The 17,915-nt window shown below is 39.0% G+C and overlaps 1 protein-coding gene across 1 annotated transcript in view; it reads left to right on the top strand.

The window, feature by feature from the left end:
* Positions 1-15,675, top strand: part of TXNRD1 (thioredoxin reductase 1) — a 68,557-nt gene extending 52,882 nt beyond the window's left edge. The window contains 3 exon segments of the mRNA XM_012650252.1: positions 414-509; positions 3,573-3,707; positions 15,190-15,675. Coding sequence (XP_012505706.1) covers positions 414-509; positions 3,573-3,707; positions 15,190-15,252 — 294 coding nt within the window. The 3' untranslated portion in view covers positions 15,253-15,675.
* The last annotated feature ends 2,240 nt before the right edge of the window (positions 15,676-17,915 follow it).

Genomic DNA, 17,915 nt, shown 5'->3' on the forward strand with positions numbered 1-17,915 from the left:
TGATTGTTCCTGGCATTTTGTTTGTTTCATGTCCAAGTTGTCATTCCTATAAGGTAACAAAATAGTATTGAGGGAGGTTTTTTGAGTGAATATGTGTTTGCAAGACAGCAAGTACTTACATGGCTTCTTTTTCTCATTCCTTTGTTGTTTGTTTTTTTTTTTTTTGTTATTACTTAATGTTTACTATTTTGAGGTTGAGATATACCTAATTAAGATATGAGCTTGTATTAAAAGTGTCTGAATTCAAGGAGTTTAAAATCATTTACCTTTTGTAATAGATTCCTATTTAGTCCATGCGTTTTATTGTTTAATGAATGACTAATTATTAAAGAGTCCCCACTGTCTTTCACCATATCTGCTGTTTGACAAACTGCTTAAGATAATGGGTCTGAATTGTGCTTATATCTTCTTAGGTTTACCATAGTTACTTTTGGCCGTTGGAATGGACAGTTCCATCAAGAGATAACAACAAATGTTATGCAAAAGTAGTCTGTAATATTAAAGACAATGTAAGTGCAATTCTCAGTCCTTTCCAATAATTTTATTTAGATTTTAATATGTAGTTCTATTTGATACATGTGGCATTCCTTTTGTATTTTACCTGTTGGGCTTCCCAGCTGTGTGGACATCATCAGAGGGCAGGACCTTGGCTCTACTTTTGCTGTCCTCTCACTTCACTGGACAGGGCCCTACCCATAGTCAACAGGTGGTCAAAACTTCTTGAATGGAGGAACCAGAGGCACAACTCGAGAACTGTCTGTGTTTATGTTTATAAAAGAGGGGAAATGAAGTCATTGTCTATCTAAAAATAATGAACAAAAAACAGAAGTGATGCAAGTTTGATCCTCAGCAACTGGCACTAATGAGAAAGAGCTCTTAATTGGGTTCTGATTTAAGATTTCATTGCCTGCTGCTACATGTAACACCGGGCAACTAAAGGCCTCTGGACAAACTCCTTCACCTCACAGGGTTTGTTTCGTACCTACAAAATGAGGGATTGAGTAAGCTGGTGTTTTCTAAACTTTTTTGACTGCTGCCACATAGTAAGAAATATATTTTTTACATTGTAACCTGTAACACATGTATGTACATATGCATGTCTTTAAGTATTGTATTGATTCTTATGAAACTAGTATTTTTAACTTAGCTGGTATATTACCTTGAAAATGCCCTCAGTAAAAATATAAACAATGCTAAAGAATCCATATGCTAAAAGCCTAATAAACTCTGATAATTTTTTTATCTTGAGATTTGAATATAATTAAGCCATGTATCCTGTTTAGAAACTACTGCTCTAGACAGTAGCACAGTTGCAGGTTGTTTTTTTTTTTTTTTTCTTGCAGAACCCAGGGTTTTAGAAAACGTTTCCCTGGATACTCTACAAATGAATATACTAGGATAACATGTAATGAGCTACACAGTTGATAGAAAGAACAATTGTATATAGAGTTTTCTTTTTCATTTTAGACATAAGTTTTATTAATGTCACTTCTGTAAACAAAAGGAGAAAACACCAGGTATTCTCTCTGGTGGTCTATTAACTGCCTCTAGAGACTACAGTTGCACATAGCAATGAATGAAACCATGGAAGTTTCCTTCATACCAAGCAAATCCACTTTAACCATATGTGGTTATTTTGTCCTTCTTTCACTGTTATGTTTGTTTAAATGGCATTGCTTGCCCTGACTACAGGGGCCGGGGGGAAGGGGCGGCAAGGGCAATATACGTGACCTAAACATTTGTACCCCGGTAATATGCTGACTTAAAAAAAAAAAATGCCATTGCTTGTATAATATGAAAAATAGTTCTACTACCAGTAAACCTGCCTTAATTAAAATAGTTGAGGTCATAAATAGGGTGATACTGTTTTCAGTTATTTTCATAGATAGTAGAGAAGATGAATATTTTATCATTGCTTTTTTGTCATGAGTGATCTGATGCAAAAGCATACTTCTAGAACTTGACCAATCTCGGGGCATGCTTTATTCGTTTTGAGTCAGTCACTTCACAGAGTCTAAAAGTCCTTGATTTTAAACAGTACTTAGAATGTTTATTGTCTGCTGGCTTTTGTTCTGTGTTATCCTTTGTTTACATAAAATATTGAAAATATACATAAAGGTGGGGAAGGTACCCACTATCCAGATTCAATAAACATTAACATTTTTGCTGTTATTTACTTCAGGGCTTTTGTCTTATAAGAGAGAAATCATCATAGATGAAGTTTATAATAGCTTATATTTAGTAGGCATCTATTATGTACCAGGCACTATGTAGAAATCTACAGATATTAACTTATTTATTCTTTACGTAATCCTATGAGGTCTGTGCTGTTGTTATCCTCATTTTATAGATGAGGAAACTGAAACACATGGAAGTTAAGTAATTGTGTTCAAATTATTTGCCTGCTTAAGGGCAAAGCTAGAAATCAGCTCCAGGCAATGTGGATTCCATGCTATTGATATTATCCTATGCCAGTGTAGTCTTTTGTATTTATTCCTTTCCTAGAAGCAAAACTGTTCTAAAGTTGGAGTGTCTCTCATGTTTGTGTTTTCATGTTTGCCCCCTATTTATGTATGCAGAAACATTATACAGTGTATCGTGGTTTAATTACAAGTGGCATCCTTATTGACTAGAGTCCTGTAACTTTTTTATGTCATTATTTTTTGAGAACTTTCCTACATTATTACATGTAAATCTAGTATATTTTAAATGTGTTGTAGTTTATCTTATAGATAGCTATACTTTATACCCTGAACTCCTCTGATTAACAGGGTGAATAATGTGTAAGAGTGTAACATGGAATATATCACAGTCCTTAGGCAGCAGAGTGACCTTCTGATTGTTTCCAAGGAGTGATGGAACATTTGATAAGCTCTGCACCCTAGAGCCTGAGTTGCCTCATGAGGAAATTGGGCTACTTAATCTAGCTTAGTCAGAGTCAGCTCTAAAAATCTATCAGCTGAACAGTAGAATGCATCAGATTTCTTTGCTTTTGGCAGAGGTAGTCTGAGTTTGAGATTTAGAATTTATCCAAAATAATTCCTACACAGATATTTCATAGTTGCCAAACATTTTTCTTTTGTTTTCAAAAACATTTTCAGATTGGAACAGTCTTAAAAGTATCTAATTGCACAATCTACACCCAAACCTTAGTTAAAATCATTTTGCAATTTGAATGACTGCCCTTAAATGTCACAGCTATCACAGATAGTCTTACATGGAGCTGAGACAACCAAATACAGAAAACAAGGATACCACTGTCCTTTGGTAGTATTTTCCAGAACATTTTGGTGGCTAAGGATCTGTAGATGTCTTTGCCTTTATATTTTTCCTCATCATTCACAACTCGCTCCTGTCCTTCCTTCCTGCTTGAAATGCACATCGAGCTCTCTGTATTGCCCCCTGTTAGGAAGTCTTCAGCCTACATAGCTGTTAGCAGCAAACATTAATTTAAATCTTTGGCCATTTCTGAAATGGATTGTTTAGAATAAACTGGGGAAATACTCTAGACTGTGTAGGAAGAGAAGGGGAGAAAAATGAGTTTAATTGTATTATTTTATTTTATACCTTAGGAACGTGTTGTGGGATTTCACGTACTGGGTCCAAATGCTGGAGAAGTTACACAAGGCTTTGCAGCCGCACTCAAATGTGGACTGACCAAAAAACAGCTGGACAACACAATCGGAATCCACCCCGTCTGTGCAGAGGTGGGTTACCTACACTTCCGCAGCTCCGTTTAAAAGTGCAGGACATTGCTTAGCTTCTGAGTGGCAGATCTGGGATCCTGAAGCTAGTGTTCTTTCTGCCATACTCAGGCTACTTTTGTATCTCCTGACAATTTGATAATGATTGAGAATACCTCAAAAGAGGGCCTTGTCTCTAAAAATGAGTTTTCTGCTTCCACTATTTATTGCTCTTGGTATCAAGTGGAGACTTCTATCATGCTATTAAATAGTAAAAATGATAAGTATAATTTACAGAGATGTGCTTTAAATCATTTATTTATCATGTCTCCTAAATTTTTATGGCAGTTAATAATACCATTCATACCCAGAAAAGCTTCAGTCTTAGTTATTCCAGAACTACCTTGAGACTAAATGATGTTGTTTGCCTGTTGAGCTTTTGGTGTCAAAGAGTGAGATTTGAAAGTGATAGCTTTCAAAAGATCAAGCAAATGACAGTAGAACTGCAAATTGGCCAATTTAGGCCTCTGGGTGTCAGTGTTTCTTCACTGTCAGTGATCATCCAAGAGTTGAATGTTAACTACATAGGAATGGTAAGCCAAAAATGTGTCTACATTGGAGAACTTGGTGAAGGTTGGGAGGAAGCATATACCAGCTTAGATAGGGAGTTGAAAATTGCACTATTATCTTTCTGCCTTAGTCAGTGGTTTCCAAGGTGTACATTGTGTTTGGATGCGCGCACACACACGTGTGTGTGCACCCATTCCTGCCATATTTCATTCAGCAACTCTGTAACTGGTAGGTCTCTGTTCCCAATTGCCCTTGCACAACTGAGCTCTGCTGAGTATGTGAAATGTCAGCTTTAAGACCTAGAAAAATATTTCAGCTTTCTTTTGCTTTGCCTTCTCCATGATTAGGAATGGTATCCTCTTCTGTTATATATTAATATGCACCTGACTGGGATGGAAGCATAAAATATTAACATGTTAGGAGATTGGTACATTATTCATAGAAAGCTGCTGTTTTTGTGAAGGAAATCAAACTAAGCTTCAAAGAAATACAACATAAAAATTGAAGAGTCTAGACTAATGCTCTTAAAGAATGTGTGATAGGTCTTTCATTCAGTGTTATGACTCAGACTACTGATGGGGAAGGAGCCAATTAACTTCTCTTTTTTGAGTACATTAGTTTCCTAGGGCTACCATAACAAAGCACCACAAACTGGGTTGCTTAAAACAACAGAAATTTATTCTCTCACAGTTCTGAAGGCTAGAAGTCCAAAACCAAGGTGTCAGCAGGGCCCATGCTCCCTCTCAAGGTTGTAGGGGGGGAAGAATTCTTCTTTGCCTCTTCTAGCTTCCTGTAGTTGCCAGCAATCCTTGTCATTCCTTGGCTTGTAGATGCATGACTCCAAGCTTTGTCTCCTTCAAATGGCCTTTTCTCCTGTATGTCTGTGTCCGAATTTCTCTCTTCTTTCTTATAAAGACAACAGTTAGATTAGGGCCCACTCTAATCTGACATGGCCTCATTTTAAGTTGATTATGTCTGCAAAGTCCCTATTTCCAAATAAGGTCACCTTTACAAATACGGAGCAGGTAAGACTTGATCATATCTTTCAGTGGGGACACAATAGTGAGTATATTTTAAAAATTTAGACCCCAGTCCAAGTTATTTATGAGCTACAGCAATCATTTCTGATATAGATGAAGGAGAAGATAATTTCCCAGCTTGTATTTAAGGGTGTCTAATTTTTTGTCTGAATTCGGCTCTCACTGGGCTGGTTAAAAGGAAAAGACTGCTGAGTGCTGGACTCTGACCGCTCCACTCAGCCGTGCCGTGCTGTGATCCAGCAGCCGTACGCACGGCAGCATCTGGCAGGAGGACTGCCAGCTGGGCAGAAAGACGCTGTGAGAGGGCAAGACGTCTCCTGACGCCCTCGGAGGTCAGCCAAAGGCCTGTTCTCCTTGGGATACCTGGCACATTTGCTGCTCTGCCTCTCCATCTGTTGGTCCTCTGATGACTTTGAAGCTCAGAGGCAAAATGGTCTGGTGCTTTGATAGGACTTTGATGTTTTATTTTTCCCAAGCTGGTAGCTGATTACAAGATAAAAAATTGGATGATATCTCACTCTGGACACGTTTGTTGTGAAGTTGTGTGCACAGCACTGTGCTTGACAGCCAGGGATACAGGGAGATGTAAGATAAGCTTAAGAGTGGGTGAGGCAGGTGGATGAAGTGCCAATTACAGTTCACTGTGATGAGTCCCAGGATTGGGGTAGGGTGCGGGGGGCATCTGTGTGGTCTTTGGCTTAGGGATTCCTATGATCTGTATTTTACTCACAGAACACTTCTAACACCAAATATGTGGGATTTTTTCCTTCAACCAACACCAGTTCTCCAACTTTCCAGACACTAGCTGGATGTCCTACAATGTGATTTAATTCTGACATTAATTCCCTGTCGTTAGCATCCAATCCCACAAGTTAAGGGCTCAGTCCCATAAGACTGCTCCCACTGCAGATGCCAGTTTCAAGCCCAGGGCTCTTATACTTCTCATCAGACAGCTGTAAGGTCAAGGGGTTCCCTTGACCCCCTCCTCAGGTTTGATAAATTGCTGGAATTGCTGACAGAACTCAGGGAAACACTTTGCTTACGTTTACTGCTTTATTATAAAGGATGCAACTCAGTAACAGCCAGGTGGAAGGCACGTGGGGTGGGGGAGTGGGACAGAGCATCCACACTCCCTCTGGGCAAGCCACCTTCCCAGCGCCTCGATGTTCACTAGCCTGGAAGGTCTCCAAACCCCTTCATTAGGGGATTTTATGGAGATCCCATTATGTAAGCATGATTGATTAATCATTGACCATTGGTGATCAACTTAATCTCCAGCTTCCTCCGTAGAGGTTAGTGGGGGAAATGGGACTGAAAATTCTACCTCTAATCACATGATTGGTTCTTCTAGCAGCCAGCTCTCATCATGAAGCTATCCAGGGGCCCACCAAGAATCACCTCATTAGCATTAACTCAGGCATGATTGAAAGGGGCTCATTTTGGATAACAAAAGATACTCCTCTCACTGCTATCACTCAGGAAATTCCAAGGGTTTTAGAAGCTCCCATGCCAGAAACCAGGGACACATATTTCTCATTATATCATAATATCACAGGGATACTAGGGCAGGATAATTCCAGAGGGAGAACTTACCTAAGACTGGAAGAATGTGTTAGCCAATCAGAGGGAACATTGTATAAAAAGCCTGTGTGGAGAGAACATGGCTTATTCAAGGAACTAAAGAAAGACCCTCAATGTTTCTATAGCTTGAAGAGCTTAGAGAGAGGTAAAAAATTATGCAGGAGAAATAGGTGGGTAAGTCAATGGTCTTGTAAACCGAGGGAGAGTATTTCGACTATGTTTGGGGCATTGAAATTCAGCTGCTGAGACGTTCAAAACAAGGGAGTAACACGGTTTTCATTGTTCCAAGAAACTCCCCTAGCTGTGCTGTGGAAGATGGACTGGAACAGGCGAGTCTAGTGGCAGATCCAGTTATGAGGCTGATAAAGTAGACACGAGAGGAGACGATAGTAGTCTGACTCGGGTGGTGACAGTGGAAATCAAGAGACATTGTACTTGAGATAGAGTTGATAGTCCTTGCCCACTGACTAGAAATGGCAAGAGGGAAGGACTGAGAATGACTCAGGTTTGTGGCCTGAAGTAGGAAGTAACAGCAGCAAGAGCAGGCTCGAGGGGACCGACCATGACAAGAGCGCTGATGTGTGTGAATGCCTGCTGTGTGTCAGGCACCATGCTCTCTGCGTGTTAACTTAGTCCTTAAGAGAACCCCATGACGTGGGTGGGAATAGTATCTCCGTTTGACTGATGAGGAAACTGAGAACAAAGAGGTTGGTTGAGTAGCCTGCCCGTGGTTACCCAGCCTGGCAGTGGCCAAGCGGGATTCAAATCCAGCCAGTGCAGCCCCCGCGGCACCACAGTGTGCCGGTGATACTCCACTGAGCAGCCTGCCATATTTGGCATAGAATTAAAAAATGGAAATGATTTCTTGGTGGCAACATGAGTGTAGTGGAGAAACACAGACCCGGGTTATAATCTCACTCAGCAAATTCTTCTCAGACAGAGCCACATCACCCAGGTTTTCCAAGGTTAAGTTTCCACATTAAATAAAATACAGATAATATCTAACTTTAGGATTGATTAGAAATGCTATATGTAAAGCATGTTAGGAGAGTTCCTGGCATTTGATAGATACTCAATAGCTGTATCTGTTGGCTGTTTTTTTCCCCAGAGTACTTCATTATAGAAGAGTGGCTTGACTAAAAGGTCGTCATTATATTACTTTCACTGGGAGGTGGAGAGAGATGTATATTTTGGAAAGCTCCCCGGGCAATTGTTTTTTACCCCTACTTGTTTAGAAAATAGATTTTGAAAAACCAAAGGTTTCTGACACCTAATTATGGGAATTTTTAAAAATTTATCTTTAATTGACACATTATAATTACACATATTTATAGGGTACATAGTGATGTTTCAATACGTACAATGTATAGTGATCAGATCAGGGTAAGTAGCATATCCATCATCTTAAACATTTATTATTTCTTTGTGTTGGGAACATTCAATGTCCCCTCTTCTGGCTACTTCAAAAAATTTATTATTGTTAACTATAGTTATCGTACAGTGTTAGAGAGCTTATGTCTACCTAGCTGTGATTTTATATCCTTTAACAAACTCTTCCTATCCTCTCTTCCCCCTACCCTTACTAGCCTATAGTAACCTCTGTTCTTGTTTTTACTTCTGTAAGTAAACTAGTATAGTCACTGCAGAGAACAGTATGGAGGTTCCTCAAAAAACTACAAACAGAACTACCGTAGGATCCAGCAATCCCACTACTGGGCATTTATCCAAAGGAAATCTTTTTTTAAAGCTTCTTGATGTAGGGAAAATGAGATCTGATTGGTAAAGGATTCTTGGGAACTCTTTTTTCTGCTAAATGCCAGGATTCTGACTTGGGTGGTAATAGGATTTGCTACTGGGCTCCCAGTTTTTAGAGTCCAGAAATGTAGGGGATGCTGCTCAGATGTGATCCACAGAATGTTTGTTATTGGTCCATAATGAGATAAGGATGGGAATGAAGAAGAAAGGTTTAGAAACTTTAAGAATAATTTGGCAATGTCTGATCTGATAATTTAAAATTGGGTTTTAATTTTTCATGCCTTTTAAAATTTCATTTTCCTAGTACATTTTTAATGAATTTTACAAATGTCCGTCCATTGGATGGATTAGAAGTAACAGTAATTTAAAAATTGGTCCTGGGCACTGCTTAAAGTGCTCAGAAACAGACAGATCTGTGGTTGGTTTGCAGAGTGAATCATTCAATGAACTCTTCCATACTTTGATCAAATAACCTGGGCAATTGAGAGCAGTCTTTGGCTCTGAGGAGTAATTACTTACAAAAGTTGACCTGTTCCTTAGTTGAGACTTTTCTCTTTGGAACAGAATAGTTTCCAGAGGGCTTTCTTCTGGAATTCCCTAAGAGGGAGAGACCACTCTGTTTTAACTGAAGCCCTGTACCAGAGGGAATCTCAGTGCCTGGAGCATCAGTAGTGTATTTGCATTATTCAGTGTGAGATAGGACGATGATAATTTATTCTGGACATCTGAACAGCAGTCATTGAATAGGAAACTGATTACACATAATTTGAGTAGTAATTTCAGCTAATCGAGTTTACTTGTAGGGGAAAAACAATAGCTCAAGAGAAAAGCATTTGAAAAGACCCCTTTGAAGTGTCTTAAAATGAATTTTAGTGCTGAATATCAAAAATTTTGGTTTTGTTGTTTTAACAGTCAACATAATCCACTCTAAAGAGAGGGCCTTGTGAGGCTGGGAAGTGTTGGGGCCAGATATAACTGTGGAAGGCAAAAGCGTCCAGTAGTGCTTCACCTTTGTACTTACCCTATGTGTTGGGATGGAAGGGCATGGAGGCTGCCCCTCCTGCTCATTGTTTGAAAAATATGTTTTTATGAAAATTCTAAAATAGCTGTGTATACATGAAATCTGTGTAAAAATTAAGCCCATCAGTTTTTTTTCATTTATACCGATCAACAATGGTAGTTTGACTTCCTCTATCTTTTTAACATAAGCATATCATCAGTCTAAGAAAAATAGATAAGAGCTCTTTTGTTATTTGCTCCCAGTTGTGATGGATCTATAATAGTTTTGTATCCAAATCTACAAGTTCTATTTCTAAATCAGTTCCTGAGAAATCGAACCTAAGCTTGCAAATTCATAAAACTGGAATATATTAAAGTGTATTCTTTGGCTCTTTATTTTTTTTCCATTTAAAAAATTGAAAAGAAAGCATGTTTGAATTGTTTATAATACTATCATCCTAACACAGCTATTTTCATTATCACATATTGTTTCCTTGTCTTCATCCATACTCACACATTTGTCGTGGCCCGTTTCTTGGGGCCGAGGAATGAACACAGAGACAAAAAGACGTAGACACACATAAAGACGGTACACGACTGCAGCCACTACAAAGAGACACAGACATACAAAGACGGTATAAGACTGCAGCCATTTTTCCTGCTGCAGCGGTTTATTTTTAACACAGCCTGTTTGGCAACTGTCCCACTGCAATTTCTTTGTTCCCACACTGTCCTGACTCAACACGTCCCTGTTCCTTGTTGTTTCGTCTCTGGCAAGCAGATGTTTGCATCTAAACTCTCTAGCCCCTCCTATTTGCAGGGTTAGGGTGCCCTGGCTTTGCATGCAAGGCCACAGGCATGTTCTTGAGAAGAACAACAAGGAATTGTTCCCAGACAAAGTGTCCTCTACACACATTTTTTTTTTTTTTTTTTTGAGACAGAGTCTCGCTTTTGTTGCCCGGACTAGAGTGAGTGCCGTGGCGTCAGCCTAGCTCACAGCAACCTCAAACTCCTGGGCTCAAGTGATCCTTCTGCCTCAGCTTCCTGAGTAGCTGGGACTACAGGCATGTGCCACCATGCCCGGCTAATTTTTTCTATGTATTTTTAGTTGTCCGATTAATTTCTTTCTATTTTTAATAGAGACAGGGTCTCGCTCTTGCTCAGGCTAGTTTCGAACTCTTGAGCTCAAACAATCCTCCCGCCTCGGCCTCCCAGAGTGCTAGGATTACAGGCGTGAGCCACCGCACCCGGCCCTCACACATTTTTTTAAACACAGGAATTCTATTACTTTTCAAAAAAGTTGTACTAGTTTATAATGTCATCGGCATTGAATATAAGTGCTAATGAAAATGTTGCAAAATTCAGTGTCAATATATTTTTTCTATAGTAAAGTAAAAAGGGATAACTAATTCAAGGATTTTTACATATCTTTGCTAACATGGATGAACCTCTTATAATTACTATTTTTTTTGGATGTGAATTTTCCATATTTTCTTCTGGGTTTGTATTTTAAATGTTGTTGTAAGATATTGCCCATTAATACTTGGCTCTGAATTTTTTGAGGAATGAAGGCTTTGTCACTCTCTGAGGCTAAAGTAGACCAAAGGCTTTTCTCATATTGTTTCTCCTTCACACAAAAGCATCTTCTTTATTCAAAAGCATTTTTGTTTTTATGTGTAGGTAATCTTGAGCAGTAAACAAGTAAAAATTGCCTAAATCTGTTAAGGCTTTAAGTCTACAACCACCAAATGTTAGCAAAGATAGGAAATAAGGGGAACTTGTTAGTCACTGCAAATGAGAGTATTAGTCAGTTCAGGCACCTTGGAAATCCAGTCAAGTCGAAGTTTCACCCACCATCCTACCTAGCAGTTCCACCTCTCTTGTGCAGGGAGACGTGCTAGAATGTCACAGCAGCATATGGCAAAGAGCACATTGGCAACAGCTTGGATGGCCAGCAGAAGGAGCCCCAGATACGTGATTTGTAATATCTTCACCATGTGACTACTTCAATACTACAGTATACACTATATATATGGTATATATATGTCAATGGAAAAGAACTCAAACTCAGTAAATAACTTACAGAGGTTTATTCTGAGCTGAATATCCATGGCCAGGAGAGCCACGCCCAAGGATCCTAGAGTAAGCGGTCTTACCATGGCTGGGTTACAGTTTGGTTTTATACATTTCGGGGAGACAGGAATTACACGTAAAGTCATAAATTACTACATGGAAGGTATACATTGATTGGTTTGACCTGAAAAAGCAGGACATTTTGAAGCAGGGAATTATGGGTTATAGGTGGATTTAAAGATTCTTTGATTTGTAATTGGTTAAAGAAATGAAGGTTTGTCTAACTAAAGGCTTGGAATTTTGAGTTAAGATAAGAGTCTGCTCATCAGAGACAAGCCACAGACATATACCCAGACTCACCCGATCTGTTAAGTAAATGGGTGACCTGCAGGTGTGGTTTAAGCTTTGTCTTGTATAGCCTTAGGCCTGTTAATGAGTTACAAAGGGTATATCTAGGAAGGGAGGGGGACAGGAGGAGGCATGTCTGACCTCCTTTCTCATGGCCAGCAGCTCAGCTTTAGGCTATTTCTGGGGTCCCCTTGGCCAGGAGCAGGGGTCCATTCAGTCAGCTGGAGGGCTTAAGATTTTATTTTACTTTATACATATATACATGCACACGCACACACCCGCTATAGCAATTGAATTGAACTTCCATTCTGTGAAAAATGAAAGAATTAGAGCTATTTGTATCCATATGGGTGAATTACAGAAGTACAGTATTGAGCCAAGAAAGCAGGTAGCAGAAGAATACATACACCATCTTGCCATTTGCATGTAAAAATTTTTTTAAAACTACAAAAGAAACGCAGGAAGAAATGCGTAGGAATGATAAGCGCTGATTGGGTGGAGGGTAGAGAAGAGAAGGCCATCAGGGAGGGTCTGTAACTGTGGGCACATGGGTGTTTATAATAGCATACCGTATACCTGTCTATATATCCAGAATATTTCATGGTGAATTTCTTCTAGAGAGTTGACAAGCAACTAGGGTAACTGATTTAATTGTTTCAATCGTAATAAAATTCTTCATTAGATGCAACCTAAACTTTCTTTTTTTAATTATTGAAAGTGAAAATTTATTAAAAGATACTTTTAAATAATAACCAAGAACCTTTGTCTATCCTGAGATCCCAAAGATTTTTTTCTAGGATTTCTTTTCTAGGTTTATAGTATTGCATTTTGCATTTAAGTTTGTAATCCATTTCTAGTTAATTCATTTGTAGGGTGTGAAGTTTAGTCGAGATTTTTTAGCATATGGATGTTCATTTTCTCTGGTACAATTTCTTGAAAAGACAAAGCCTTCTTCCTTCAGTTGCTTTTGTACCTTTGTCAAAAATGAGTTGGGCATATTTGCATGAGTCCATTTCTGGATTCTTTATTCTGTTCCACTGATCTGTGTATTTCCACTAATATCATACTGTTTGATTACTATAACTGTGTACTAAACCTTAATATCTAGTAAAATCATTCATGTACTTTATTCTTTTTCAATAATTATTTTAGCTATTCTAGGGTTAGTGCTTTTTCATATAAAATTAAAAATAACCTTATATATGTGCACAAAAAATCTTGCTGAGCTTTTGTGTTTTTAAGTGCAAAATAATTTTTTTTAATTTCAAAATATTAGGGGAGTACAAATGTTTTAGGTTACATGGATTGCTTTTGTAATGCTTGAGTTCCACTATAGGTATGCCCGTCACCAAGATAGTGTTCATTGTACCCATTAGGTAGACTTTTGCCACTCCCCTTCTCCCCACTCCCCCTTGGTTGATTTCCACTGAGTTTTACTTCCCTCTGTGCACATGTGTGCTCATCGGTTAGTTCCAGTTTAATAGTTAGTGCGTGTGGTGTTTGTTTTTCCATTCTTGAGATACTCACCTAGGAGAAGGGTCTCCAGTTCCATCTGTTGCAATGAGTCCATTTCTGGGTTCTTTATTTTGTCCCACTAATCTGTGTATTTTCACTAATACCATGCTGTTTGATTACTGTAAATTGTTGCAAAAGGTATTAATTCATCTTTTTATGGCTAAGTAGTACTCCATGGTATACATATACCACATTTTATTAATCCACTTATGAATTGATGGGCACTTGGGTTGATTCCACATCTTTGCAGTTGTGAATTGTGCTGCAATAAATATTTGAGTGCGGGTGTCTTTTTGATGAAAAGTCTTCTTTTCCTTTAGGTAAATACCTAGTAGTCAATAGCTGGATTGAATGGTAGGTCTACTTTTAGTTCTTTGAGGAATCTCCATACTGTTTTCTATAGAGGTTGTACTAATTTTCAGTCCCACCAACAGTTTATAAGCGTTTCTTTCTCTCTACATCCATACCAGCCTTTATTGTTTTTTGACTTTTTAATAAAAGCCATTCTAACTGGAGTAAGGTGATAGATACCTCATTGTGGTTTTAATTTGCATTTCCCTGATGATTAGTGACGTTGAGCATTTTTTCATGTTTTTTGGCCCTTTGTCTTTTGAGAAGCTTCAGTTCATGTGTTTTGCCCACTTTTTAATAGGGTTGGGGTTTTTTGCTGATTTGCTTGAGTTCTTTGTAAATTCTGGACATTAGCCCTTTATTGGATGTGTAGCTTGCACATATTTTCTCCCATTCTGGAGGTTGTCTGTTTGCTCTGTTGTTTCCTTAGCTGTGCAGAAGCTTTTATCACATCCCATTTATTAATTTTTGTTGTTGCCATGATTGCCATTGGGGTCTTAGTCATAAATTCTTTGCCTAGGGCAGTATCTAGAAAAGTGTTTTCTATATTTTCCTCTAGTATTTTTATGGTTTCATGCCTTAGATCTAAGTCTTTTATCCATCTTGAATTAATTTTTGTGAGTGGTGAAATGTAGGGGTCCTGTTTCATTCTTCTGCATGTAGCTATCCAATTTTCCCAGCACCATTTATTGAATAGGGCTTCTTTTGCCCAGCGTATGTTGTTGTCTGCTTTGTTAAAGATCAGTTGGTTGTAGGTAGATGGCTTTATGTCTGGGTTTTCTGTTCTGTTCCATTGGTCTATGTTTCTGTTTTTGTACCAATACCATGCTGTTTTGGTTACTATAGCCTTGTAGTATAGTTTGAAGTCTGGTAATGAAATGCCTCCAGATTTGGTCTTTCGCTTAAGATTGCTTTGGCTACTTGGCCTCATTTCTGGTTCCAAACAAAGCATAGAATTACTTTTTCTAGATCTGTGCAGCATGACGTTGGTAATTTGATGGTGATTTCATTGAATTTGTAAATCACTTTGATTAGTATGTACATTTTAACAATGTCAATTCTCTAAATTTTTTTCTCTTTCACCTTGCTTTTAATATGTTTTCTTTCTTTTATCCTCTGGAGAAATAGAGGATATCCTCACATTACTTCTCCATTTTATTAATTTTAAGTAGTCACATAAGTCATTTTTAATATATGCAATGTTATCTGGACTACTCCCTGATAATTCATTTGCTCAGGTGTCTGAAAATGTCACTCTTCCTCTTCCCCTGCAGGTCTTCACAACACTGTCCGTGACCAAGCGCTCTGGGGGAAGCATCCTCCAGACTGGCTGCTGAGGTTAAGTCCCAGTGTGGATGCTGTTGCCAAGACTCCAAACCACTGATATGTTTCCTTGCCCAATCCAAGGCAAAGTTTTCAGGAAGGTTCTTGGGCTCCTGGCACTTGTGTCTTGTGCCTGCCACCATCCAAGGCCCCCTTGGATCTCATGGTTAGGAATCAGTGAATGAAAGGCAGGCAGCATCACACTGGGGTCGCTCTGACGGACTCGAAACTGACATCAGGCAGTGCATCGAAGGGATGCGTCCATGAAGTCACCAGCCTCAAGCCTGTATGTATGGTGGGCAGTGACGGAACAGCTGTCGGATCAGTTTTAGCATGACCTTTCCTTTGTTGGTTTTCTTATTCCCATTGTCAAGTTTTCTAACGTTGTTTGTTTTTTCTTTTTTTCTCCATGATGTTAATGATGTTAGAGATGAAAATGTTAGCAACTGATTTTTATCCAAAAGCAGGTCATGGCTGGACTATACAGATCAGGTGTCTGGTTGCATGGAAGGGATGAGTTGGCTCACTTGGAAGCTACGTAGGCTTGTCCCGTCCAAGAGAACTGTCTTATGACTAAGATGGACTGTTCTACTTTACTGACCTGTGCAGCAGTTTCTCCTCTAACAAGTTACATGCCCAAAACAAGCAAATCTGTGACTGACTCTGGCCAAATTTGCCCCCACGTGCTACATCGCTGATTATTTTAAGGCCTGTTTAGGAAGGGAAATGGCTACTTGGCCAGACTATTTGAAGTCATATTCCACTCCATGAAATGTGTATGTTTCCCACCACTGTTCATCACGGAGGCAGACATACACTTGAAAATGGAGGAAAAACAGTAAATGTCTTACTTTATTTAGTTTATTATGTGGTCTAAGTGAGCTGAGATCGTTAGCAATGGAAAACACATAGCTTGTTTAAAACTCTTTTTTGTCTAGCTTTATGCTAAAAACACAAAATATCACAGCTTTATTTTGTATGTGTTAGGGATCTATCCCTTCCTAAGAATTACCTTCATAGGAAAATAGGCCTTTTCATACTCGTGATTTAAATCTTTTGTGGTGATTGCTTTTTAAAGGAAGCTGTTAATATCATAAGTTATTATTATTATTGAACACAGGTGGATGTGAAGGATTTTCATTTAAAAACCAAGTGGTTTTGACTTTAGCGTTGAATGAACAACCATACCTGCTAAAGTGTTTGCAGAAGTATTTATGCTGTTAGTACTCCAACTTGTATTATTATAAAGACAATTAACTCTTCAGTTATATATTTCTATGTAAATGTACTGGCTAAGGATTATAAGTTGAGTTTTGAACATGTGCTGTGGATATCAGGCCTCCTGCCAGCAGTTGTTGTAGCTCCTTTTCTGTTCCCTGCCCTTCCCTGCCCTTTTCTGTTCCCTGCCCACCTGTATTTCTCAGCTACAGCACTGAGTGGTTGCTTCAATGTGTATTTCTGGGCCACCTCAGGGAACCCATGTGTCTACCTGGCATCTAGTCAGCAGAATACCTGACCCTGTCCCACGGGCTCTGCCTCTTGTCCTTATCCCATCTGGTTATATGAAGGACATGGGAAAGGGGAGAGGGGAATTGAGGCAGTTGACTTGTTTTATTTATTTATTTTTTTAGTTTGTTTTTTCTCCAAGTCTGCCAATCTCTGAAATTAGAACAGTAGGCAGTATGAGATAATTGTGCCTGATCATGTTGCGATTCTGTCTTAGTGGAATGGGAAGTTAATGTCCCCACAAGAAGGACTATACTTTATAGACTTGTCTTGTTTAGGTTCTGTAATTGCCCAGTGTATTGAAACACAGACTAAATTCCATGTATTTTTATTACAAATCTTCTGGGAAAAAATGTGAAACATTAAAAGGTATTAACATCCACATGTGTGCCTGTTTATTGGACAAGGGTCTTGGGATTATCTTCAGGAGTGTCCAGTAGCCCTCCAGTTTCGTGGTGAAGATGGTAAGAACTAGCTGCTAAGTAGGCTTCCGTGACTGTGCTGTTAGGCCTGCTTGGTATCTGCTGAGGTTTAGTGTCAGTGTTGGCTTTTCTGGTTCCATTTTCAGCTTGTCCTGATTTGACCTGTCAGCCTTTAGGGCGGCAAAGTCACCCTAGAGACAGCATCACTAAAATTCAGCTGGGTTTCCCAGCGCTTTGCACATCCAAGACTGCATAGTGTGTTAACCTGTACAGTGCTGTGGACCGTGTGCGCTCCTTTCTTTGTCTCTGGACTGACCATGGATACATTAATACATTTGGGGCATAGATAGACTGGTTCATTGCCATTTCCCAGTCCCTGGAAGTATCAGACACATAGGTGTTCAATAAATATTTACAGAAATGTTGGTTGGCATGTTCAGGTTATTCGTTCACATGTACTTAATTTTCTTATGCATCAGTTGTTAAGCAGAAGCTTCTCTGTTTTGGGTTATCCTTACCCCCCAAAAACTTCCCAGTTTGTATTTTCTTTCCATTCTGAGTAATTGCAGGATGCTCTCAATAACAGCTAAATGAGTGTTCACTGTAACATGTGCCAGACACTGTGCTTGACACACACTGGCCAACTCAATCCTTGTAACAACCCTTTTGTACCCATTTAAGATGGAGAAAGGCCCGGAGGTACGAGTCACTTGCTCAGGATTACACAGCCAGGTAGTGGTGCGTCAGGT

Source organism: Propithecus coquereli, unplaced genomic scaffold (assembly GCF_000956105.1).
Source record: "Propithecus coquereli isolate 6110/MARCELLA unplaced genomic scaffold, Pcoq_1.0 Scaffold316, whole genome shotgun sequence".
In the NCBI taxonomy this organism is placed as follows: Eukaryota; Metazoa; Chordata; class Mammalia; order Primates; family Indriidae; genus Propithecus; species Propithecus coquereli.